General features: G+C 45.0%; 1 protein-coding gene across 4 annotated transcripts in view; it reads left to right on the top strand.

The window, feature by feature from the left end:
- Window positions 1–27,390, top strand: part of SBF2 (SET binding factor 2) — a 420,356-nt gene that overhangs the window by 390,019 nt on the left and 2,947 nt on the right. For all 4 annotated transcript variants that reach the window (XM_040327974.1, XM_040327975.1, XM_040327976.1 and 1 more), the window contains 7 exons: window positions 1,992–2,118; window positions 6,429–6,556; window positions 8,989–9,216; window positions 13,378–13,482; window positions 15,265–15,446; window positions 19,233–19,320; window positions 20,743–20,874. In XM_040327974.1, the coding sequence (XP_040183908.1) occupies window positions 1,992–2,118; window positions 6,429–6,556; window positions 8,989–9,216; window positions 13,378–13,482; window positions 15,265–15,446; window positions 19,233–19,320; window positions 20,743–20,874 (990 nt within the window). The remainder of the gene's footprint in view (window positions 1–1,991; window positions 2,119–6,428; window positions 6,557–8,988; window positions 9,217–13,377; window positions 13,483–15,264; window positions 15,447–19,232; window positions 19,321–20,742; window positions 20,875–27,390) is intronic.

The following is a 27,390-nucleotide window of genomic DNA, read 5'->3' on the forward strand; positions in this document are numbered from 1 at the left end:
TGGACTTAGTGGGGAGCTCGAGCCATCATCCAGATATCATTCTTTTCAGCCGGCGATTCTGTGCACTGTAAGAACGATCATAGTTCATCCGCTTGATCTTTCTTACAGGTGGCGGGAGGGGACGTTCCCTCTCTCCGCTCTCCGGTGCTTCTACTGGCTCGCCCATATGATCGGCCAGCCGGAGAAAGAATCGGTCGCCACTGGAAGTTGAGCATAGAGATTTCTGCTGACCAGATGGTCCCCAGTAGTTATCTCTATGACCCCCGGAGTCCCAGGCACGACGTTATGACATCACGTCCGGGCCGATGGAAGTAAACAATGCCGGGGACGTGGCTGGAAAGGCAGAGAAAAGGCATCAAATTACAGATTAGACATTCTTATAACATGTCTAAAAAATGTAATTTTATTTCCATCATTTACACTTTTTAAAATTACAGAAAACAAAAAAATGGCGTCTGCAAAAGTTTGGGCACCCTGCAGAATTTCTAGCATGCACCGCCCCCTTTGCAAAGCTGAGACCTGCCAGTGTCATGGATTGTTCTCAATCATCGTCTGGGAAGACCAGGTGATGTCAATCTCAAAGGTTTTAAATGCCCAGACTCATCTGACCTTGCCCCAACAATCAGCACCATGGGTTCTTCTAAGCAGTTGTCTAGAAAACTAAAAGTGAAAATAGTTGACGCTCACAAAGCTGGAGAAGGCTATAAGAAGATAGCAAAGCGTTTTCAGATGTCAATATCCTCTGTTCGGAATGTAATTAAGAAATGGCAGTTATCAGGAACAGTGGAAGTTAAAGCAAGATCTGGAAGACCAAGAAAAATATCAGACAGAACGGCTCGCAGGATTGTGAGAAAAGCAATTCAAAACCCACGTTTGACGGCACGATCCCTCCAGAAAGATCTGGCAGACACTGGAGTTGTGGTACACTATTCCACTATAAAGAGATACTTGTACAAATATGGTCTTCATAGAAGAGTCATCAGAAGAAAACCTCTTCTACGTCCTCACCACAAAAATCAGCATTTGAACTTTGCAAATGAACATATAGACAAGCCTGATGCATTTTGGAAACAAGTTCTGTGGACCGATGAGGTTAAAATAGAACTTTTTGGCCGGAATGAGCAAAGGTACGTTTGGAGAAGAAAGGGCACAGAATTTAATGAAAAGAACCTCTGTCCAACTGTTAAGCATGGGGGTGGATCAATCATGCTTTGGGGTTGTATTGCAGCCAGTGGCACAGGGAACATTTCACGTATAGCGCAAAAAATAAAAACCGCAGAGGGGATCATATACCACCAAAAGAAAGCTCTATTTGTGGAAAAAAAAAGGACGCCAATTTTATTTGGGTGCCACGTCGCACGACCGCGCAATTGTCTGTTAAAGCAACACAGTGCCGAAGCACAAAATCGGGCTGGGTCCTTTAACTGCCTAAAGGTTCGGGTCTTAAGTGGTTAAAATGCAAATCAATTTATAACTTTTTTGAAATGTGTTTTCTGGATATTTTCGTTGTTATTCTGTCTCTCTCTGTTAAAATAAATAAAATCATAGACTGATAATTTCTTTGTCAGTGGGCAAACGTACAAAATCAGCAGGGGATCAAATACTTTTTTTCCCCCTCACTTGTAACACTTTGATTTCTATAGGCTGCACCACTCTGTGTTTTGTTCTGTACCTATGACATCACATAGTACAAAGCCATCTGTATCACTTAGCAGACACCATGTGGAAGATCTGGACAGAAATGCTTTTTAGCGGTGATGAACAATTATCTCTGCTTATCATTTGGCACCCGCGCGGTTTTTAGCTGGGCATATGTAGGCAGATCTCATGAACCTTAGCAGCTCGGGGGGCTCCTCCTGGGTGTATTTTCGATAAAAAGTGTCCTCGATTAGAACCATCTTCACCCATTATCCTGTCATAAGAATTTTACAGAGCCGACTCCAAAACCTACCCAGGCACTAAAATCATGTTGTTGTCGTCTCCCTTTTCAGATACACAATCAGTACCCCACGGAGTTCGAGTTCAATCGTTACTATCTCAAGTTCTTGGCATTCCATCACGTCTCCAACCGCTTCAAGACCTTCCTGCTGGACTCGGACTACGAGAGGCTGGAACACGGTATGTGGTGGCGTTACACGGGGGGGGGGGATTGTTCTTCACAATTATTTCCAATAAGCGCTTAAGAGTCGTGTTTAGAAAAAGTCGAGGTTGACGAACTCGGCAGCAATGAGGAGAATGTACGAAAATGATAAATTGTGTCAACCGCATTATTCCGGACCATAAATCATTAGGCGGTTGATTTAACGGGGATTAAATAAAGGGGACAGTGAACCGCGACGTTGCGCTATTATTTTTTCACGTTCACCTACTCATGTAAACATTCTACATTCGAGACAGATGTTTCTCCTGGGTAGAGTTAGTTGAAAAGATGAGGACACTTACTCTAAGCCCCCCCACTAACGCTTATGTAACAAATCCCCCCCATGGGTCCCATACTCCTAGTGTGCACATTTCAGGCGGCGTCCTGGGTAAAATGAACAAACATCAGATATATTTTTTTTTTCTGTACCTACAATATATATATATATCATATTTGCCGGCGTATAAGGCGACCCCATAATTTTCCAGGAAAAATGTTGGTTTTGGGATATACTCGCCATATAAGACTACCCCCTTCCTACTAGTCTTTCTGGAAGCTGAGGGGGAGCCAGAACCGCTGACAGAAACAGGCTTTTTTCAAATCTTACTGTGCCATTACATTACATGCCTCACTGTGCCATTACATGCCCCCACTGTGCCGTCACTTGCCCCCACTGTGCCGTCACTTGCCCCCACTGTGCCGTCACTTGCCCCCACTGTGCCGTCACTTGCCCCCACTGTGCCGTCACTTTCCCCCACTGTGCCGTCACTTGCCCCCACTGTGCCATCACTCACGTTTTGCTGATTTGTTTCCAGGCCGGTGACAGTCTCCGTGCTGCGAGCGTCCATGATTTGAAAGCCGCGCCTTCTTCTCAGCGTGTCCTTACATTTGGAAAGTATCTGATCCCACTGATCTTGGTGTGATCAGATGCTTTTAAGGGCAGAGGAGACATCTGGAGTCTAATGGACCCCAGATCTCCATAAAAAGGACCTGTCGCATTCCTATCGCTGTCACAATGTTTACATTCCTTGTGACAGCAATAAAAATGATAAAAAAAAATGTAAAGAAGCAGTCTAAAGATAAAAAAGTGTGTAAAGATAAAAAGTTTCAAACATTCCCACCCCCCCCCCCCCCCCCCCCCCCCTGATTGCCGCAAGCACTAGACGGCCTGACCTTAGGAGGCTTACTAGGTTGCTTCTCCTCCCGGCTAAACAGGAAGTGTGTCCTGACACCCGATTGTCTCAGTCTCCCTGGCCAATTGGGTCTCGGGACCGGCTTCTTGATTGGCTGGGAGGAGTTTCGGGAAGACAATTTTAATTCGCTATCGTCACACAACTGGGTGGACTCAGGGCGCAGTGCCCCAAGCCCACCCTTTTTTAAAGCCAATTGCCTTTGGCTCTAATCATGTGCTTTTAAAAAAAAAAAAAACATTGGATTCCATGCGTCCGGCATCCCGCACGTAGAGGGTCAGGCGGTTTGGATTACAGGGCGGCGCCCCTGTGCCCTGTATGGATGGGCCACCACTGGCTCTCATAGAACTTCTAGTGCAAGGCTCCTGCAGCCAATCAGGCCAGCGGAGGGGTACAGGGAAAGTAAGTATCAATGGGGGCCATCAAGAAATTACCGAAATTATACCGAATCCCGATCTCGGGGTCACCATATAACCCAGTAAGAGCTAAAACTGGGCTAGAAGGAAATGTAAAAAGCCAAATAAACAAGTTGAAGAGTGTTTGGCACAATGTCTGTATGTGTATGTATAGAATTATAATACAAACACGTCTCCGTTCCAGTACATAACTAATCACTCCCACTCTCTAAAATTAGAAATGTTTAGAAATCCGACACAGTACAGAATTGGGTTATTGTTTTTGTTATAAACTGAATGTAGATTTAAATGTTCAAGATTTGATTTGTTATTTTACACTGGAAAAGTGATGGGGGGGGGGGGGTACATATGGGGATGAAAACTACTTTATGTGAGCGCAAAAGGTTTACCCCCCCCCCCCCCCAGTTATGAAGTAAATAAATAAGTGCCAGCCCAATGCTTGTATCAGAGACAGAGGAGTACTGGGGGGGGGGGGGGGGGGGGGGGGGGGGGGGGGGGCTTTCATCTGCCTGCAACTGTCAATTGCACAGTTGTGCAACGTTGTACACAAATAAAAGAGCTTTCTTTTGGTGGTATATTGATCACCATTGGGTTTTGTATTATATAAATATATATTTTATATTACCGTATATAAATTTTTTCTATAAAACAAACTTCCAGTAAAAAAATCTAATGTATTCATAAAACTTAGGCCAAAATGTATTCTGCTACATGTCTTTGGTTAAAAAAAAAAAAAAACGAAATTTCCAATAAGTGTTTAATAATTGGTTTGTGTGAAAGTTATAGGGGCAGATCCACAGAGATCTGCACCCGCGCAGCGTATCAGAGATACGCTACGCCGCCGTACCTTACCTGGCTTTAGTTAGAATCCTTAAAGATTTTGCGGCGTAAGTTACGGCGGCGTAGTCTATCTCTGGCGGCGTAACGGCGCGTAATTCAAATCGGCGATAAGGGGGCGTGTTTCATTTAAATGAAGCGCGTCCCCGCGCTGAATGAACTGCGCATGCGCCGTCCCTAAATTTTCCGCTGTGCATTGCGCTAAACGGCGTCGCAAGGACGTCATTTTTTTTAACATAGACGTGAATTACGTCCATCCCGATTCACGGATGACTTACACAAAAAAAAATTAAAAATTCAAAATAAACGGGGGAACGACGGCCATACTTAACATGGCAAGTCTAACTATACGCCGCAAAACAGCAGCTGTAACTATACGCCCGAAAAAGCCGACTAAAGACGACGTAAGAGAATGCGACGGCCGCGCGTACGTTCGTGGATCGTCGGAAATAGCTAATTTGCATACTCGACGCGGAAAACGACGGGAACTCCACCCAGCGGACGCCGAAGTATTGCATCTACGATCCGAAGGCGTACAAAGCCGTACGCCTGTCGGATCTAACCCAGATGCCGTCGTATCTTGGTTTGAGGATTCAAACTAAAGATACGACGCGGGAAATTTGAAAGTACGCCAGCGTACTATCTCTGTGGATCTGCCCCATAGTGTCTACAAACTAAGGAATATATACGGGAATTTTTATTTATTTTTTATTTAACCCATCCAACCCAGTGTTAATTTTGGCAGCAAATTTTGATTTAGTTTTAGTCTTGGGATTGAAATTACATTTTAGTTTTAGTCCCATTTTAATCTTTTGCAATTGTTTTAGTTTTATTCGTATTTAGTCGACTAAATCTCCAGTACATTTTAGTCGTCTAAAATCTTATGGGCGTGATTGTAATAAAGGTTCGTTTTTTGTTTTTTTTAACCACTTCGTTACTGGGCACTTAAACCCCCTTCGTGCCCAGACCAATTTTCAGCTTTCAGCCCTGACGCATTTTGAATGACAATTGCGCGGTCATACAACGCTGTACCCAAATTATATTTTTATCGTTTTTTTCCCACAAATAGCATTCTTTTGGTGGTATTTGACCACCTCTGCGGTTTTTATTTTTTGCGCTATATACAAAAAAAAGACAGAAAATTTGGGAAAAAAAAACAAAATGTTTTACTTTTTGTTATAATATCCCCAATCTTTTAAAAAAAAAAAAAATGTTTTCCTCGGTTAAGGCCAAAAATTATTCTTCTACATATTTTTGTTAAAAAAAATCGCAATAAGCGTAATATTGATTGGTTTTCGCAAAAGTTATAGCGCCTACAAAATAGGGGATAGATTTATGATTTATTTTTTACTAGTAATGGCGGCGATCTGCGATTTTTTTTTTTTTTTTTTTGTCAGGCCTGCGATATTGCATCAGACATATCGGACACTTTTGACACAATTTTGGGACCATTCACATTTATTCAGCGATCAGTGCTATAAAAATGCACTAATTACTGTATAAATGTGACTGGCAGGGAAGGGGTTAACACTAGGGGGTGAGGAAGGGGTTAAATGTATTCCCTGGGTGTGTTCTAACCTATGTACCTGTCCCTATGTACAAGGGACACAGATCGGTCTCCTCTCTCCCTGACAGGACGTGGAGCTCTGTGTGACCCTATACGTAAAACCATGTAGTACAGGAGCCTGCCTGATTGGATACAAATTGAAACTCTTAAGGTTTGACCTCATATTATATGGTTTTGGTAAATCCGAAGACAAAAATCTTCAGAAAATCGGAAAGGAAGGCAAACTATAAGCTGACTAAACTTGAGCTTTAATGTTAGGATTTCTTGTCTTGTTTCAGGCACCCTGTTTGAAGATAAAGGAGACAAACGCACAAGGAAAGGTTTGTGTATCTGGGAATATATCGAGAGGGCGCACCGGAAGAGTCCCGTCTTCTTCAACTATTTGTACGCACCGACCAAACTGGAGGTAAAGAAGGAAAAAAAATGGGATGAGCGTTAGTAGATCTCCAGGGAACATTACAAGTTAAAGTGATACTAAACACGCATTGTCCCTTCTATTTCTGTATGTGGATGATGGCACTGTAATTATTTATTTAAAAAAAAAAATCTACCGTATATACTCGAATATAAGCCGAGGCATATAATTTTACCATGGAAAACTTATTGACTCGAGTATAAGTCTAGGGTGTCCATCTGCATGCCTCACTGTGCCCATGCCTCACTGTGCCCATGCCTCGACTGGCGTTTAACATGGGAGTCTATGGAAGGAGTGCCCAACTTTGAAAAATCGGTGCTCCCCAGCCGTAGATTCCCCAGACAACAAACTTTGCACACTTGTAGAGATGAAATGGAGCTACATGTGTTCCGGGTCCACGGGACCTACGACCGGCTGGTACCAGGTCCCCAAAGTCACTGGAGAAATGACCGTTTAACATGGTAGTCTATGGAAGGCAGGGCCGTCTTTAGCGCAGGGAAAATGGGGCAGCTGCCCAGGGCCCAGTGACTGTTGGGGGGCCCAAAGCAGCTGCCGATTCAGCCCACGCTGCTGCCCGCTGGAGTTCTGCCACTTGTTAGCTGAAAACTAGTCACTACTGTCAGTTGTAGATACCGAGAAGCGCTACTTCTGTATTTACAAGTGACAGCGCTCCTCTGTCTGTCGGCGGCCGCTTCGATCCCTTTGCGCTCTATAGGAGAGCGAGGAGAGAGGGATAGGGCGGGCAATGTACACAGGCAGAAGCTCCTCGTGAAGCAGCCAGCAGCCTGCACGGACATCCTTTAAGTTAAGTTTAGTTTATCTTCTGTAGCTAGCTGCACTCTGTGAGGTTTTCTAGATGCTAAGAGAGGATTTGGGGAGAGAGAAAATCTCTACACTGGAGACGCTGCGGACCGGAGTGACAGGAAATGACAGAGCGGCGCTCTGTTTCTCCCCCCCATGGCAGACCCGTGTAGCACACAGCCAAGTGAAGTGTTGTGGCTGTGTGCTGGGTCTAGATTAATGCGCATTTCCCACACTGCATTCCAATCGCACTGCCCTTGCGATCTAGTCAAGTTGAATAGGCTCCAACCGCACTGCACTGAGTCTGAATTGCATGTGAAGCACACAGGAATGCGACGCGGTTCCTGTGCGATTCATTATGCGGTTTTCAGTGTGAGCCAAGGCTTAATGTTTTGCAATCTTTCCCTACATGGAGCTGCCACAGGAGCAGCTGAAAACCGAAATATGACTTAAAGTGGGGTGTCTGCTCAGTAAGCTAATGGACAGGTTTGGGGGGCTGCTTAAATCAGGGATCTCAAACTGTCAGCCCCCCTAGCTGTTGTGAAACTACAAGTCCCATGAGGCATTGCAAGGCTGACAGTTACAAGCATAACTCCCACAGGCAGAGGCATGATGGGACTTGTAGTTTTGCCACAGCTGGAGGGCCAGATTGAGACCCCTGGCTTAGATAGATTTACAAGAGGAAGTGAGCTTGGGGTTCATGTCACAGGCAGGATAGTGATCTATACTAGTCCAGGGAGCAGGCGGGTTGCTTGGTAGGGACCAGGGCCGTCATCCAGGAATTATGGGGCCCCTTACACAGCTTCAGGCATGGGCCCCCTGGAGCAGAGAACCGGGGGGGGGGGGGTGCTGCTGCCTAAAATTGAGAAGTGGGGGGCTGCCGCAAATTGAGAAGCGAGGGGGGGGCCCTTTACAAAGAAAAGATGAAATAAAGAAAAATATATATAAAAAAGGGGGGTAGCCATCAGGGGGCCCTGGGGACCTCTGAGCCCTTTAATAAAAGGAAATAAAAAATATATATATATATTTTTTTTTTAAAAGGGGGGTTGCCATCTGGGGCCCTGGCGACCTCTGGGCCCTTTAATAAAAAAAAAATATATATATAAATCATTATTTTTTTTATAAAAAGAAATTACAAAAAAGGCCATCCGGGACCTCTGGGCCATTTAATAAAAAGAAACCTATGGGCCCTTTAATAAAAAATATATATAAAAAAATATAAATAAACATTTATAAAAAAAATAAAAAAAGGTGGTTGTCATCCGGGGCCCTGGGGACCTCCGGACCCCTAAAAAAAAAAAATTGGCCCTTTAATAAAAAATAAAATAAAAATATATTAAAAAATATATATATATTTTTATAAAAAAAAAAAAGGGGGGGGATTGCCATCTGGGGCCCTGGGGACCTCCGGGCCCCTTACAGGTGTACTGCCTGTACCCCCCTGATGGCGGCCCTGGTAGGGACACGCAGTATGTGGCGGTGCAGCCTGTGAGCTGTGTTGTCACTCCTATCACCATATACAGGCGGTTGGGCGACTGTTTGCATTACGTCAGTTTAAACTGTCAAACTGTTGTCGTTGTATATTTTGCTTATTGGCTGGATTTCCCCTTTTGCCATTCCAGGCGTTAAAACCAAGTGCCAACATCTCCACCCTGAGGAAGTGGGAGTACTACACCGAGGAAACGTTGGCATTGGGACCGTCCTACGATTGGACGGCATCCCCTTCTCGATTACACGCCCCCGAGGAGCCAGTTGAAGAAACATCACAGCAAGGAAGAAGGAAGGTGGTATGGCCGTGTTATGACGACGTCAGCAAAGTACAGCCGGACGCCATAACGCATCTTATGAATGTAAGTGGGATGGCCAATGACATTTGTCACTTTATCGATAAGAAAATATATGATGTGCGCCGTGTATTTAGGATTTGAGAGCTCTGGAAACATCAGCTGCGGTGCCGACATCGCTGGTCTCCAGGACAGGTAAGTGTCCTATTATTAAAAGCCAGCAGCTGCAGTATTTGTAGCTGCTGGTTTTTAATTTAGTTTTTTTGGTGGATCTCTGCTTTAAAGTGGTTGTACACCCAGGTGATACACAGAGATGAAACAAATCATCTTACATAAGTTTTACCTGTTTATCTGCAATCTTCTCTTTTCTACATCTGTTCAAAATCCAGAATTTATAAGCTTGTCTGACAGGTGAGATGTAGGGGGGCAGAGAGCTAAGGAAGGAAGGAGCAGAGAGAAATGACACTTAGTGCTCTGAAGTGAGAAAAGTACACACTTCAACTAAACTCATCCTAGGCAATCATAAGCTACTCTTTTTTTTTTTTTAAGCTTTAGATACACTTTAAAAACGTAAAGGGGTAGATTCAGATAGCTTTTACGGCGGCGTATCTCCAGATACGCCGCCGTAATTTGAAATCTGCGCCGGCGTATCGTTACGCCGATTCTCAAAGGCAGATACGCTAAAAAAATAGGCTTCCTCCGCCGACGTAACTTGAATGCGGCAGCGTATAATTGTGTGCAATATTCCGTTGGCCGCTAGGGGCGCTTCCGTTGTTTCCGGCGTAAAATATATGCAAATTACCTAGATACGCCGATTCACAAACGTACGTACGTACGTACGGCCATCGCAATTAATTTATTACGTCGTTTGCGTAAGTCATTCGCGAATAGGGCTGGACGTAATTTACGATCACGTCGAAACCAATACGTCGTTGCGGCGTACTTGGGAGCAATGCACACTGTGATATGTACACGGACGGCGTTCGTAAAACACGTCAATCACGTCAGGTCATCACACATTAGCATAAAACACTCCCCCCCCCCCCCCCCCCCCCCCCCCCCCCTTCCACATTTGAATTACGCGGGCTTACGCCGGCCCCATTTACGCTACGCCGCCGCAACTTACGGAGCAAGTGCTTTGTGAATACTGCACTTGCTCCTGTAAGTTGCGGCGGCGTAGCGTAAATACGATACGCTGCGCCGCCATAGCATCAAGCGCGGCTACCTGAATCTACCCCAAAGTGTCACTAAAGGTTTGATTATTTAAAAAAAATAAACAAACAAACATGTCATACTTACCTCCACTGTGCAGCTCGTTTTGCACAGTGTGGCCCCCGAACGCCGTTTTATGGGGTCTCTTGGCTCCTCCCCGCATCAGATACCCCCTTCTAGGAAGCTCTCTCCTGGGGGATTACCTTGCGGGTGCCCTCCCGAGTCCAGTATTCGGCGTCCATAGCCGGTGAATGCAGGACTGGGCCCAGCGCCCACGTCACTGGATTTGATTGACAGCAGTGGCCCAGCCCTATTCGCGAACGACTTACGCAAACGATGTAAAATTTTTAAAATTCGACGCGGGAACGACGTCCATACTTAACATTGGTACGCCTCATATAGCAGGGGTAACTTTACGCCCGGGAAAAGCCTAACATAAACGGCGTATCTGTACTGCGTCGGCGTATCTGAATTTGCGTATCTAGCTGATTTACATATTTCTAGGCGTAAATCAGCGTACACGCCCCTAGCGTAAATATGCAGATAAGATACGACGGTGTAAGAGACTTACGCCGGTCGGCTCCAATCCACGGGGATGTTAAAGCGGATCTCCCACGGAAAAACTTTTTTTTTATATTTTTTTTTTAAGGGCTATTTAAATGGTGAATGCCAGTTATTATTTAAACTCACGTTTTTTTTTTCCCGCGGCCGCTCCGTTGCCATTCTGTGCTAAATATGTAGTTATATTCCCCGTTCTGATCATTTGCCATTTTAACTGTGGGCATAAGCCCACAAGCAGGCACTTCCTTGTTCGGGTGGATGCTGATGTCCCAGCATCCACCGCTAGATCTCGCACATGCGCACGAGCAACGGGGAGGAGAGGCGGGAGCGTCAGTTTTGCTATAACAATGGCAAATAGCGTGAGATTTGATATCACCGCTGCGCAGTGAAGACAGGGAGCTATGCAGAGAAGCTCCCACAGTGCACGGCATCGAACGGAAAGTGACGCAATGCCCGTCAATCTCCCGCAACGATACAGACCGGAAGCCTCAGCAATGTACAGGTACTGTACATATTTACTAAATCAAAACATCCGTTTTTAGGATTGTATATAGCGCAAGTCTCAATGAAGCAATGTTGTAATTAGGGTGGAGATCCGCTTTAAGGAATGAGCCTGGATGCCGACCGAGGTTTCACTGGAACGCATCGCACTTGCGTTTGGAACGCATCGCGCATGCGCAGTTGGCCGTAACGTGACTTCCGCAGCATTCTACGATAGGCAGCAGAATGTGACAACGGCGTCCATCGGCGTCCTTCTGCGACCTTGTGCGGGGTCCATCCAGCCTTGTCGGTGTCCGTCGCGTCTGTCTGCCGGTCCGTCCAGCCTCGTCGGTGTCCGTCGCGTCCGTCTGCCGGGGGTTGCAGAGTTGAATTTGGCGCCTCGGTCGAGCTGTGCAGAGCCGGATTTCCGGTGTGTTCAGCTCCTCTCGCGTGGCTGCGGGCAGAGCCGAGCCGAGTGCACAGTACACTTGGCTCGGCTCGGGCTTTGTCGGCGGCCGTCGGATCTTAGATGTAATTCCACGCTGGCCGCTAGATGGCGTTTACGACGATTTCTCATTTGTCTATGCAAATGAGCCTGATACGCCGATTCCCGAACGTTTTTGCGCCGCCTCATCGTCGTTTACGTAGTTTCTGTAAGCGTAAACTTACCCCTGCTATATGAGGAGTAAGTTTACGAAGGTCCGTCGTATGCCATGTTAAGTATGGCGTCGGGACAGAGTCGTCTTTTTCCGTCGTTTAGGTCGTTTTACTTAGTCGTTCGCGAATAGAGCTTTACGTAAATGACGCTCACGTCGGCTTCATTGACGTTTTCCGTCGTGAGCTGGAGCATGCGCACTGGGCTATTTTTACGGCCGGCGCATGCGCAGTTCGATCGGCGCGGGGGCGCGCTTAATTTAAATACAAGCCGCCCTCCTTTGAATTACACGGCCTTACGCCGGGCCATTTACACTACGCCGCCGCAAATTACGGAGCAAGTTCTTTGAGAATACGGCACTTGCTCCAGTAAATTGCGGCGGCGTGGTGTAAATGGCTTACGCTACGCTGCCGCGGATTCTACGAGAATCTGGCCCGGTATGTTCATTTCTTCTTATTATTATTATTATTGATGTAAAATGTATTTTTTGTGCGCGGTTTTCCATCCTCCCCGGTATCTGCTCCGGATATACAAACTACGACGAATGTATTTGTGCTCAATGCTGTTTATTCCATTCGGATCGGCATTGGTGACCTTAAATAACTAAGCGCTCTGCAGGGTCGTAAAAGAAATGTTACTGAAATTTTAAGCGTTCTTCCAAAGCTGACAGTTTAATTGCAGCTCCATGTGGAGTCCCAATTATCATAAAAACAAGAAACAAGATGCCGTTTACTGCTCAGGCTTAGTAAATAATGACAAAACCTTAACGCTGCCCCCCCCCCCTCCCCTTCCCCCCTCGCCAGCCAAATCCATAAAGCAGGCGGCTTGTCTGCAGCTGGCATCATATTACTGCCGTTGGTGCCAATCCTGGCCCCTCCCCTCGCACCAGAGCCAAGCCTTAGCTGGCAGAGAGTTTTACGATGACCGCATTTAGGAATTGGCTTTCCCATCCGCAGATCCGTACTCCTTCCAGATCCCGTCCTGGTGATTTTCCACCAAACAATCCTTCCCGCTCCTTCCTTCTCATCTGCAACCCAACAAGACCCTTAAATCACATTCCCATCTTGACAGCGGGAACAATAGGTCGTGTTAAGGGCGTGTTGTTATTGCGCTGCCCCAGATCGAGCGTCCTTCCTCGCTAGAGGCCCGTTCCTTCGTAAGGATCGAATGTTAATCTTGGCTCGCCTCGTTTCTAATGTCATCTAAAGGTTCCCCGAGAAGGGAAATCCATAAAGAATCTGTTTTTTTTGTATTGGGGGGTGGGTGGGGGGGGGAGATATCTGATGAAGTTTGCTTAGGACAGTGCGTTCTGATTTCAGGAAATCGAGAGACTGGAGAGCGCCTTGAGTCAGAGTTCAGAGCGATGGCAGCTTCTGTGGGAGAAGACGAAGGTGAAATCCAAGGAGGACGCCAAGACGGAGATTGTGAGTGCCGGGCTGTTCCTGTACTCTATTGTCCCGGGACGCTTGGAGGTTATTGTGGTCCTCCGCGTGAAAACTTGGCCAGTCATCCATGTTTTTTTCTTTGGTTATGTAATAAAACACCAGAGTCGTACACTTCCCAAGTCTAAACAACATTTTTCACCCAATTAAGTAAAGACAAAGTGAGCTGTACATTATCATACAGGTAGAGATTTCTTTTGATGATATTTAATCACCACTGGGTTTTTATTTATTTTTTGCTAAACAAAAAAAAAAAAACATTTTTTTAAATATTTTTTTTTTGTAGTTTGTTATAAAATTTTGAAAACGGGTCATTTTTCTTCTTCACTGATATGCACTATTGAGGCAGCACTGATTGCTGGGCACTAATGGGCAGCACTGATACACGTCACTGATTGATGGGCAGCGCTAATAGGTGGCACTGATTAATGGGCAGCGCTAATAGGTGGCACTGATTAATGGGCAGCACTGATTGATGGGCAGCATTAATGGGCAGTGCTGATTGATGGGCAGCACTAATAGGTGGCACTGATTGATGGGCAGCACTAATAGGCGGCACTGATTGGGCAGCATTAATGGGGAGCACTGATTGATGGGCAGCACTAATAGGCGGCACTGATTGATGGGCAGCACTAATAGGCGGCACTGATTGATGGGCAGCATTAATAGGCAGCACTGATTGATGGGCAGCACTAGTAGGCGGCACTGATTGATGGGCAGCATTAATGGGCAGCACCGATTGATGGGCAGCACTAATAGGCGGCACTGATTAATGGGCAGCACCGATTGATGGGCTGCACTAATAGGCGGCACTGATTGATGGGCAGCACTGATAGGTGGCACTGATTGATGGGCAGCACTGATAGGCGGCACTGATTGATGGGCAGCATTAATGGGCAGCACCGATTGATGAGCCGCACTAATAGGCGGCACTGATTGATGGGCAGCACTGATTAATGAGCCGCACTGATTGATGGGCAGCACTGATTGATGGACAGCATTAATGGGCAGCACCCATTGATGGGCTGCACTAATAGGCAGCACTGATTAATGGGCAGCACTAATGAGCAGCACTGATTGATGGGCAGCACTGATTGGCGGCACTGTTGGGACTGCACAGATATCAGTGCCGATGTTCCTTTAACACCAGCCGGTTGTCGGCTCTTTTTCTCTCCTCACGCTGTCACTATTAGGTAAGAAAAGCCAATAAGCGGCTTGTGTTTACTTTATTGGTCAGCTGTCATTGGACACAGCTGATCATGCGGTAAAGGGCTGCTATGATTGGCCCTTTACCCCAATCTGTGATTAGCTGAGTCCAAAGGACGGAGCGCCATGCCTGCGTGCCACTGGGGGTGCGCGGGCAATCGCAAGCCCGAGAAGACGTCCATGTACACCCTCCTGGCAAATGAAGCCCACACTGTAGCCGTCTTTCGGCTATAGCCTTGGTGGGAAGGGATTAAATGTATTTTTCATTAATCTACACTCCGTACCCCAGAGCTTAAAGCTTACACACAGCTCTCGTTCTTCAGCTCCGGGGACCGATCGCGGGACTCCAGCGGCAATCGGGTCCCGCGGTCACGGAGCTTCGAACCGGGTTGCGGGCGCGCGTCCGCGACCCACGGCTGGGCACTTAAAGAGGACGTACCTGTACGTGCTTGTGCCCAGCCATGCCATTCTGCCGACGTATATGTGCAGGAGGCGGTCCTTAAGTGGTTAAGTGAAATGAGAAGATATTAATATATTTTGGTTTTTATTGTATTCTAGAGGAAAACTTCCAACTTGATGTCCCCCAACCTGCAGTCTTATCAGAAGACATCCATGGTCCATCTCCCAGATAGTGGCATAGGGGAGGATCAGCAGCACATGACGTCCTCGCCCCCCAATGGGGTGGATCGGAGATCAGCTACACTGTACAATCATTTTACCTCCAAGAACGAGGAGAACAGGTAACCCTCAGAGCCTCTGGGCAGCTATACAGCGGGTGAAAATAATTATCTTCTCCCCTGCAGATTGTGTAAGTTGGCCCACTTACATAGAAATGAGGGGTCTATCATTTTTATCACAGGTGTATTTTTTGTAGCTCGAATCGAGCAGATTGGTGAGTTTTTGAAGCATTTTTTTGGTTCCATAGAAATGATTGATTCAAGTGTTTTTGCGCGCTTTTTTCGTGTTTTGTCTTCTCAAATGCAATATTAAAAACAAAAAAAAAAAATACGTACAAATAAATATTATAACCCTAATATTAACCCATAACACACATCCCTAATATTGACCCCCTAATCCTAATCTTATTAACCTATAACCCACACTCCTAAGCTTAACCCTAATATTAACCCCTTAATCCTAGTATTAATCCTAAACCTAATCATAACCCTAACATTAATGCATAACCCTAATCCTAACCCCTAATATTAACCCATAGCCCACACCCCTAATATTAACCCATAGCCCACACCCCTAATATTAACCCATAGCCCACACCCCTAATATTAACCCATAGCCCACACCCCTAATATTAACCCATAGCCCACACCCCTAATATTAACCCATAGCCCACACCCCTAATATTAACCCATAACCCACACCCCTAATATTAACCCATAGCCCACACCCCTAATATTAACCCATAGCCCACACCCATGGGCGTCCGCTCCATAGGGCAAGGGGGGTCGTTTGCCCCCCCTGGAATCACCAGGGAGAGCCAGGAGCAGAGCCGAACTGGCCCTGGGGCCGCTTTAAGCGGCGACTGCAGCGCTCCCCTCTTTCTGTCCTCCGGCGCTCGTATCATATGTCATGGAGCTGGGTCAGTGTGCAAGGTCTCGCCCACCTAGTTCGGCTCCTCTGATAGTCTTCGAGTGTTCTGCCTATCACACGAGCCGAACTAAGGGGGCGGGACATTGCACACAGACCCAGCTCCGTGACATACGATACGAGCGCCAGAGGACAGAGGAGGGGAGCGACGTTTTATACCGTTTACCAGGCCTGTGCTTTGTTTGTTCCAACATCTGTTGCCACAGGTAACACTAGATTATTTTCTGATGTATTTTTAGCAAGTCTGGAAACGTAGAGCAAACACAACACAGAGTTGTAGCCTACGGCATAGTTTCTAGTTGTCCCTTATTTAGAGTGCCTGTCCCTCTTCTGGAATCAAATCCATTTGTCCCTCATTCCAAAAGGTTCCTCTTTTAGACCTTAAATAAATATACTGTCAATATAGTGTAGTGTTTCAGTCAAGGGAAAGGGGTGCTGTGTAATGTAAAGGGGTCCAGAGGTGCAGTTGTGGAGAGGGGGTACACAGTAGTGACAAAGAGATATTGAAAGATGCAGGGGGCACAGTGGGGTGTTTTTACATTTTTATGTGGGGGGGGGGGGGGCTTTTAACCCCCACTAGCAGTCGAAGAAAGGGTAAAACGCGACTCTGTATCGCTGCTGCCGAAGTGCCCCCCCCTGAAAAAATTTCAGCGGACGCCCATGCCCACACCCCTAATATTAACCCATAGCCCACACCCCTAATATTAACCCACACCCCTCATATTAACCCATAGCCCACACCCCTAAGCCTAATTCTAACCCTTAACATTAATATTACCCTAATATTAACCCACAACTCTAACCCTAATATAAACCCATAACCCTTATCCCTAATCCTAACCCCTAATATTAACCCATAGCCCACACCCCTAATATTAACCCAATGTGAATAAACCAGCCTGTACATGTGACCATGAGGTTGCCATCATCCCTTGAAAATTGTGAATATGAAAACCTCTAGGGTTGGGATTATGTGGGCAACAATAATAATCAAAAAATATATAAAAAATTGTGGATTTATTATACAAAATGGTAGAAAAATTCATTACAATACAATATCATATAGAAAAAATACAGGCATATAAATAACAAAAAGACGCAATGCCACAATACAAAATTCCCCAACGGGGGTAGAATGGAAGAGCGGCTCATCCGCCGCGTTTCAAAACAATCATTACAATTAGATCTTCCTCAGGTATATCATATTGTGTCTTTTTAACCACTTGGTTTCCAGCCCATAGTCAAAAGACATCCTGTTTTTAAAGATGGATATCTATCTCAGTAACGGCAGCAGCTGCTGCCACAACTGAGGTATCCATCTTTAGTGCCGACGGTCCTGTACACGATAACGGCGATCTCCGCGAGATCGCCGTTATCGGTGGTGGGAGAGGGCTCTCCCGCGCCCTCCGCCGCTTACCGGAGCCGTCGGTAGCGGCGGAGGAGATCGGGACCGTTCGGCAGCCAAGCGGGGTTACGAGTGAAGGAAAAATCTCCTTCGCCCGTCCCCATAGCTCTGCTGGACGGAAGTGACGTCAAAACGTCAGTCCCGCCCAGCGTCTTAAAGCAACATTTTTTTTTTTTGTCATTTGAAAAAATGACATTTCCAAATTTTTTTTTTTTTTTCTTGCATTTTAGTCTAAATATGAGATCTGAGGTCTTTTTGACCCCAGATCTCATATTTAAGAGGACCTGTCATGCTTTTTTCTATTACAAGGGATGTTTACATTCCTTATAATAGGAATAAAAGTGATCACATTTATTTTATTTTTTTTTCAGTGTAAAAAGTAATAAAAGAAATAAAAATAAATAAGAAAACAAACAAAAAATTTTTTTAAAGCGACCCGTCCCGACGAGCTCGCGCGCAGAAGCGAACGCTTACGCGAGTAGCGCCCGCATATGAAAACGGTGTTCAAATCACACAAGTGAGGTATCGCCGCGATCGTTAGAGCGAGAGCAATACTTATAGCCCTAGGCCTACTCTGTAGCTCAAAAAATGCAACTTATAGAATTTTTTAAACGTCGCCTATCGAGATTTTTAAGGGTGAAAGTTTGACGCCATGCCACGAGCGGGCGCAATTTTTAAGCATGACATGTTGGGTATCATTTTACTCAGCGTAACATTATCTTTCACAATATATAAAAAAATTGGGCCAAATTTATTGTTGTCTTATTTTTTTATTCAAAAAAGTGTTTTTTTTTCCAAAAAAAGTGCGCTTGTAAGACCGCTGCGTAAATACAGTGTGACAAAAAGTATTGCAATGACTGCCATTTTATTCTCTAGGGTGAAAAAAATATATATATAATGTTTGGGGGTTTTAAGTAATATTCTAGCAAAAAAAACTGTTTTAGTCTCGTAAACACTGAATCTGAAAAACAGGCTCAGTAACGAAGTGGTTAATCTAAATTAAGAAAAATAAATTGAATAGAATGGAAACTAATCATATCCAAAAATATAAAATGATTGTGGCATTGTGTCTTTTTGTTATTTATATGCCTGTATTTTTCCTCTATATGATATTGTATTGTAATTAATTTTTCTACCATTTTGTATAATAAATCCACTATTTTTTATATATTTTTTGATTATTGTTGCCCACATAATCCCAACCCTAGAGGTTTTCATATTCACTAATAATAACCCATAGCCCACATCCCTAAGCCTAATTCTAACCCTTAACATTAATATTATCCTAACCCCTAAGCCTAACCCTAATATAAACCCATAACCCTTATTCCTAATCCCAACTTCTGACCCCAATATTAACCCTAAAATGAACCCCTAATCCTAATAATAACCCCTAACCCAAATATTACCCCTAATCCTAACATTAACCCGCACCCCTAATCCTACTTTTTTGCTAGTGGAGCCAAACTGCAGCTGATCCACTCACGGTTGTGTTTTTTTTTTTTTTTTTCTGTAGATCATTTGAAGGGGTTTTGTATAAGAGGGGCGCTCTGCTGAAGGGCTGGAAACCTCGCTGGTTTGTCCTGGATGTCACCAAGCATCAGGTAGGTCCAGGGAAACCCTCAGAGAAGGAGGAAAAGGAGGGGTAGGTGTCTGGGAAACACACACCAAACCGACTGACCGGTGCTCAGAAATGAAATGTAGAGCAACTGAGTGTGTGTGCAAGTCAACTGCCTACTTCATCCAGAATAAGTGAACCTTTCAGACATTTAGGGCCAGATCCACAAAGAGAGTACGCCGGCGTATCTACTGATACGCCGGCGTACTTTCAAATTTCCTGCGTCGTATCGTTGTTTTGAATCCTCATAACAAGATACGACGGCATCTGGGTTAGATCCGACAAGCGTACATCTTCGTACGCCTTCGGATCTTAGATGCAATACTTCGGCGTCCGCTGGGTGGCGTTCCCGTCGTAATCCGCGTCGAGTATGCAAATTAGCTATTAGCGATCCACGAACGTACGAGCGGCCGTCGCAATCTTTTACGTCGTCTCTAGTCGGCTTTTTTCGGCGTATAGTTAAAGCTGCTATTTGGTGGCGTACGCAATGTTAAGTATGGCCGTCGTTCCTGCGTATAATTTAAAAATAATTATTTTGTTTGCGTAAGTCGTCCGTGAATCGGGCTGGACGTAATTTACGTCCACGTCAAAACAATGACGTCCTTGCGACGTCATTTAGCGCAATGCACGGCGGGAAATTTTAGGGAATGGCGCATGCGCAGTTCGTTCGGCGCGGGGACGCGCTTCATTTAAATGAAACACACCCCCTACTCGCCGATTTGAATTACGCGCCGTTACGCCGCGAGAGATAGACTACGCCGCCGTAACTTACGGCGCAAATTCTTTCTGGATTCGAACCTAAGAAAAGTAAGTTACGGCGGCGTAGCGTATCTCAGATACGCTGCGCCGGGGCAGATCTTTGTGGATCTGCCCCTAAATATTTTTTAAATGTTCTGGATAAGAGCAAAAACAATTTTTTGTACTCACCGTAAAATCCTTTTCTCTGTCGTCCATGGACGGACACAGCCTTCAAAGTCTTGACATATGGGTTATGTTCCTGTTCTCCTCTCCTGTGAACAGGAACATAACCCACTTGTCAAGATTTAAGGAGCTGTGTCCATCCATGGACGATAAGAGAAATTGCCTTTTAGAAGAAGCCACCTATTGGCATTGTGCCCTATGAGAGTGGCCTTAGTCACCTTAATGCATAGGATGCATTAAGGTGAAAAAACATGAACCTTTACAGCCCCTTTAATGTAAATCTATGGAGTAGGAAAAAAAATGAATAGAAATTATTATTTTTTACATTGTGGGACTTTATCTTTAAGCACAGTGGTGTATCTTTACATGGGGCTTGTCTGACGTTGGATATAATAATCCTGCATTGGACTTTAATGTAGGTAAACATATAAAGTTGAATTATGATGATGTAATCTCTAAATGTTGTACTTTTCTGTCTGTGTTCCAGCTCCGGTATTACGACTCCGGTGAGGACACGAACTGTAAGGGGCACATCGACCTTGCCGACGTCGAGATGGTTGTTCCTGCAGGGCCAACAATAGGAGTGCCAAAACACGCCAGTGAGAAGGCTTTCTTCGATGTGAGTGTCATCACGGCTTTTATCATGCTTGCATACACTATATATATATATATATATATATATATATATATATATATATATATATATATATATATATATATATATACACACAATAGTTTTATGTAAACCTTTTGAATCAGATTAACCCCTTCAATACCGGGCTTTTATACCCACCTCCATACCGGGCCTATTCTGGCACTTCTCTCCTACATGTACAAATCATCATTCTTTTGCTAGAAAATTACTCAGAACTCCCAAACATTATATATGTTTTTTTTTTTTAGCAGACACGCCAGGGATTAAAATGGCGATCATTGCAACTTTTTATCTTGCACGGTATTTGCGCAATAATTTTTCAAACGCCTTTTTTTTGTAAAAAAAAATGGTTTCATGAATTAAAAAAAATAACAAAACAGTAAAGTTAGCCCAATTTATTTGTAAAATGTGAAAGATAAAGTTACGCCAAGTAAATAGATACCTAACATGTCACGCTTTAAAATTGCGCACACTCGTGGAATGGCGCCAAACTTCGTTACTTAAAAATCTCCATATTCGACGCTTTAAATTTTTTACAGGTTACCAGTTTAGAGTTACAGAGGAGGTCTAGTGCTAGAATTGTTGCACACGCTCTAACGCACGCGGCGACACCTGGTTTGAACAACGTTTACATACGTGGCCGGGACTTACGTGTGCGTTCGCTTCTGAATGCGAGCTACCGGGGACAGGGGCGTTTTATTTATTTTTTACTTATTTTTTTTACATTTTCTTTTTCGATCGCTTTTATTCCTATTACAAGGAATGTAAACATCCCTTGTAATAAGAATGGTGTGCGACAGGTCCTCTTTAAGGAGAGATGCGGGGTCAATAAGACCCAACACATCTCTCCTCCAGGCTGGAAAGAATGAGATTGTGAAAAAAAATTCACAGATCTCATTCTTACTAGCCGCAATTGCGGTTTGTTTACTTACGGGTACCCGGGCGTGACGTCATCACATCGCGCCCGAGTCTCCGACGGTCATAGAGATGACTGGTGACCATCTGGCGATTATCTCTCCGGGCCCCCGATGGGACAGAAGAGCCCGGAGAAGCATCGGATGGCGGCGGGAGGGGGGGTGTCCCCGCCACCTATAAGAACGATCAAGCGGCGGAACTGCCACTATGATCATTCTTACGGTGCACAGGATCGCCGCCGGAAGAAAATGATATCTGAATGATGCCTCTAGGTGCAGGCATCATTCAGATATCCCCGCACAAAATACAGGACGTCATATGACGTCCACCCGGGATAACAGATCCCCTTTTTGGACGTCATGACGGCGTGCGGGTTTAAAGTGGTTAAACATAGATGTTGGTTTTTCAACACAGATAAGTCCTGCCGTATCACAATATATACAGCAATAGTCAGGGGCGGACTGACAACTCAGTGCCCGAATATAACCATAGTTTGTAGACGTTATACATTTTGCACAAACCAATCAATATACGCTTATTGGGATTTTTTTTTGTTTTTTTTATACCATATATATATATATATATATATATATATATAATTTTTTTTTTTTTTTTTTTTCAAATACCACCAAAAGAAAGCTCTATTTGTGGGGAAAAAAGGACGTCAATATTATTTGGGTACAGGGCACACGACCGCACAATTGTCAGTCAAAGTAACTGTCAGGTCACCTGTGGCCAGGTGACAAGTGCACCCCGTGGGGTCAGGGATGCACCACAGGGTAGTGAACCCTATGGCCGACTGCTGCGATTAGAGAGGAAGAGTGAACCCAAGATCGCCCAGGGCGCGGAGTCTAAGACCCAGCTTTGTGTTCACCAGAGCCTCTAGTGGTGAGGATGGCCTTCGCCGCAGCTGGATCCAGGTCGCGACCCCTGGGATCCCCTAGGTCACGCTCTGCAGGGAGAGAGGGGAAGCAGCAAGCAGGACAAGCAGTAGTTATGGGTAAGCCAAGGTCAGGGCAACAGGCAGACAAGGGTAACCGAGGGACAGGCAAAAGGTCACGATCACAGGCAAACAGGAGAAGTCAGGGACAAGCCAAAAACGGTACACAGGAAGATAATCGTAGCACACTGCAGACAGGAACTAAAGCTAACAACACGGTTGAACAGCAAAGCAGTTTAGCAGTGCAGTGGTTAATATAGGCTTCCTGGGATGGCCTAGGGTGGAGCAATACAGGGAGGAAGGTGATAAAAGACAGTCAGAAGGAGGGTCGGGCCTCTAATGAACACATGGAGATCAGGTAAGCTGCCAGACTTTATTGCATATCCATGACAGTAACGCAGTGCCGTATCGCAAAAAATGGCCTGGTCATTAAGGGTAAATCTTCCAGAGCTGAAGTGGTTAATAATCATTTTATGGTGTTTTTGGCAGAGGAAGCTATAAGTGGAAAGCAGGCTTGATCCCAGAGTTCGGCTTTAATCGCCCTACAAATCTCGAGTTACGCAATCGGCGGTTTGATGTGAAGCCGGGTGGCCATCGCCATGTGGGCGGGTAGAGCTCAGGATTTGCTGCGCGGGAATGCTGCATATTGCATCCCCTTATAAATCATGTCACATGTGTTTTCTAAAGGAAGGTAACTCGATCTGGATGAGGCAATGGAAGAAGAACGAAGCCCCCGTGGTTTAGGTTCTTAGGAATCGAAATGCGGCAATCAATCAGATTAAGAAATATTTTTGGGGGAATTTACTTAGGACGGGAAAATTCTGATGACATCACAACTGACTTTACCTGAAAACAGCCTCGGCTGTTTTATCCACTTGAGCTCTGGAAGGTTTTACCACCGTCATGAACCGGTCATTCATTTTTTGCTATTCAGCACTGCGCTATTTTACCTTGTAATTGCGCGGTCATGCAGTGCTGCCCCCATTTGAAATTTATATTGTTTTTTTGTTTTTTTTTTCACACAAATACAGCTTTCTTTTGGTGGTATTTGATCACCACTCGTTTTTTTTTTATTTATTATAATATGAGAACATTTTGAAAAAGAAACAATATTTTCTACTTTCTGTTATAAAAGATAATAAATACAATCTAAATTTCTTCATACATTTTGGCCAAAATGTATTCTGCTTACATGTCTTTGGTAAAAAAAAAGATAAAAAAAAAAAACGAAGTGTATATTATTATTATTAGTTTGTGTTAGTTATAGCATCCACAAACTATGGTGTGTGTGTGTATATATATATATATATATAGATGAAAATTGATTAATCCTGATGTACTGACGGCCTTTCTCATTTCTTGAGTCCCATAAAATGCCAGGACAGCCCCCTTTTTGTAAAGTTGACAGTCCAAGGTATTTAGTAAGAGGCATGGCAAATTTTTTGAAGTTGTCATTATTTGTCACACATAGCCCACCATCCTAGGCATGTACTGTAATCCCTTGGCCCTTGCAGCATCCCAGCCTATCCAAACACCCGGTGAGCATAGGCAGGTAGATAATAATAATAAAAAACGGTGCACTAATTCAAGACGCTAAGTTGCAAAAATAAACATATGCAAGAATGACTATCCCTAACATCAAAAATATTTTTTAGTATTATGCGATAATGTTGTGAAACAATGATAAAGTGCGCTAATTCAAGACGCTATGCAGCAAAAATAGGCATAAATGACTATCCCCAATTTCTAAAAAAAAAAAAAAAAAAAAACGCAGTAAATATGCGACATGTGAAACAGTAATAAAGTGCACTAAATCAAGAAGCTATGCAGCAAAAATAAACAAATATGCATGAATGACTATCCCTAATATTAAAAGAAAAAAAATGCAGTATTATGCGATAATATGTGACAAAGGCCCAGATTCACAGAGAGCAAGGCGCACATAACGCCGCGGTAGAGTAACCGCCGTACGCTACGCCAACGCAGCGCAGAGAGGCAAGCATCAAATTCAGCAAGCCAGTGCTCCCAACGCTGCACCAGCGTGGCGTGGGTTTCAAAGGCGTACGCCGGCGTAGGTGGAAGTGAGTATGACCCATGCAAATGAGGCGTGACCCCATGCAAATTATGGGCCGAGCGCCAGACAGGTACGTATCACGAACTGCGCATGCGCAAAGGGTTTTCAGGGATCGTCTAAGAGCTAATAGAGTAGGAGATAATCGGACAGATGTGGGTAAGGAGTTCCATAGCATTGGAGAGGCTCTGGAAAAGTCCTGGAGGTTATGAGGGAGCTAGAAAGCAAGAGATCTTGAGACGAACGAAGAATCAAATGACCTGCTGGTTCTGCTCGTGGGATCGTTAATAATGTTATAATCATTAATAATGTGCAAATGTAGCAAGAATACTTTATTCATGTATTTTCTGGCATGTGGTTCATGCAAAGCAGCTGCTTTGTCTGGTCTCGGGACATCAGGTCTGGTCTCGGGGACATCAGGTCTGGTCTCGGGGACATCAGGTCTGGTCTCGGGGACATCAGGTCTGGTCTCTGGCTTCAAGGATGTCAGGTAGCCTACACAGGGGTAAGAAGAACCTGGCCTGCATATTCAGCTGGACCAGCACTTGGTGTTTATTTTTTTTTTGGTCTCAGGTCTGGTCTGTGGTCTCAGGGACGTCAGGTCTGGTCTGTGGTCTCAGGGACGTCAGGTCTGGTCTGTGGTCTCAGGGACGTCAGGTCTGGTCTGTGGTCTCAGGGACGTCAGGTCTGGTCTGTGGTCTCAGGGACGTCAGGTAGCTTACACAGGGGTAAGAAGAACCGGGCCTGCATATTCAGCTGGACCAGCACTTGGTGTTTTTTTTTTTTAGAACACAACACAACAAAGCCGTTTTAAGCCATGGTGTGTCCTGGTGTAGGATCTGGCTGTAAAACTGAACCCCTGTGCAGGTCACCCATGCCCCCTTTATTTTTAGGTTTTGGTAGGCACACACCTTTAAACTTGTTGTGCACTGATCAGATGCGTCTGTCATGTTTAGGCGATCGCCAATTTATCACCAATCAGACGCCGACTGTGCATGTTTTTCAGCTTGTCATTCGGGATGGAGAGATATGTGAAGAAATCTCGCTGTGTAATTGGAAGCAGATAGAGAAGTGAAACAATACATTCCTGCAGGATGCTCGCATCTCGGGGCTTCTTTCCAGATGCCATCTGGGATCTGTAGAATTGTAGGGTGGGGCCCCAAAGAATTCCAAGTCATGACATCACCGTCCACTCGGGAGAAAGGCAGAAATAGAGCCGTGTCTATAGAAACCAGTACAGTACACATGTGATCTGTCAGATTTATATTGTGCACTAGGAATGGTAGAGCCAGGGTTTGCAGGAATCGGGCTGGGGGGGTCCCGGGACAGTGTGTGCCTGACCCATGTCATGTGATGGATATGTACAGACACGGGCAGGTTCTTTGGGACATCGTCGTGCTTAAAATAACCCATAGACTGCACATCTGCGGGGGTGGTTGTGTGTTGCAAAACCTCCGTTCCACAAGTAAACAACTCATTTCTAAATTAACATGTCACATGATATCACTTAAAGGATGTCCTAAGAAAGGAGTCGCTGGTAAAATTGACCCTCCAGCCTTACATAGTTGTACAAGTTTCCCTCCTGGACTGAAATAGTTTACTGCACACTGTTGCCTTCTTACTTGCTTCACCTTCTAATGCACACTGTAAGTAAGAGCCCCGCCTCATTTCCTGGCTGGAGGAGGTCCAGCATCATCTAGTGCTCTTCTCCCCAGCCTTACTGTCCTTGGCTCACCCTTTTCATTCATTGGATCTCAGTTTCTGAGGCTCCGTATCACATATGGGAAAAACCTAGAATGGTGTGGAACCTAGCCTAGGTACGCCCACTCCTCCAGAATGACATACACCAATCTACACCAATCTACATCGAGACCCCCCAATCTACCACACACTCTCCGATCTACAAAAAAAAAATACAAATAGGTAGATTCACAAAGAGTTAGGCCGGCTTATCTACAGATAAGCCAACCTAACTCTGAATCTAAGCCGACCTATTTTTAAGTGTATTCTCTAACAGAGATACACTTAAACATATCTAAGATAGGACGGCTTGTGCCATTCTATCTTAGATTGCAATGTTTTGGCTGACCGCTAGGTGGCGCTTCCATTGCGGCCGGCGTAGATTATGTAAATGAGGAAATACGCCGATTCACGAACGTACGCCAGGCCTATGCCGTCGAATTACGTCGTTTCCGTAAGGCCTTAGGCGGCCTAAAGTTATTCCACCTATGAGGTAGAATAACAATGTTAAAGTATGGCCGCCGTTCCTGCCGCGAGGTTCGATTTTTTTACGTCGTTTGCGTATGTCGTCCGCAAATCGGGAGTTACGTTGTTTACGTCCGTGTCAAAATCAATAGGCCCGTACAGCGTACTTAGCCGCAATGCGCACTGGGAAATGTAGTCGCCCGGCGCATGCGCAGTGTCAAAAAACGTGAGGTCAAGCCTCATTTCCGTACAACACGCCCCCCTCCAAGCAATTTGAATTAGGCGCCCTTACGCCCGCTCGTTTTGGGCTACGCCGCCGCAGGTAAGTAGATTGTGAATCACTACTAGC

The sequence above is a fragment of the Rana temporaria genome, chromosome 11 (genome assembly GCF_905171775.1).
Source record: "Rana temporaria chromosome 11, aRanTem1.1, whole genome shotgun sequence".
NCBI classification, from domain to species: Eukaryota; Metazoa; Chordata; class Amphibia; order Anura; family Ranidae; genus Rana; species Rana temporaria.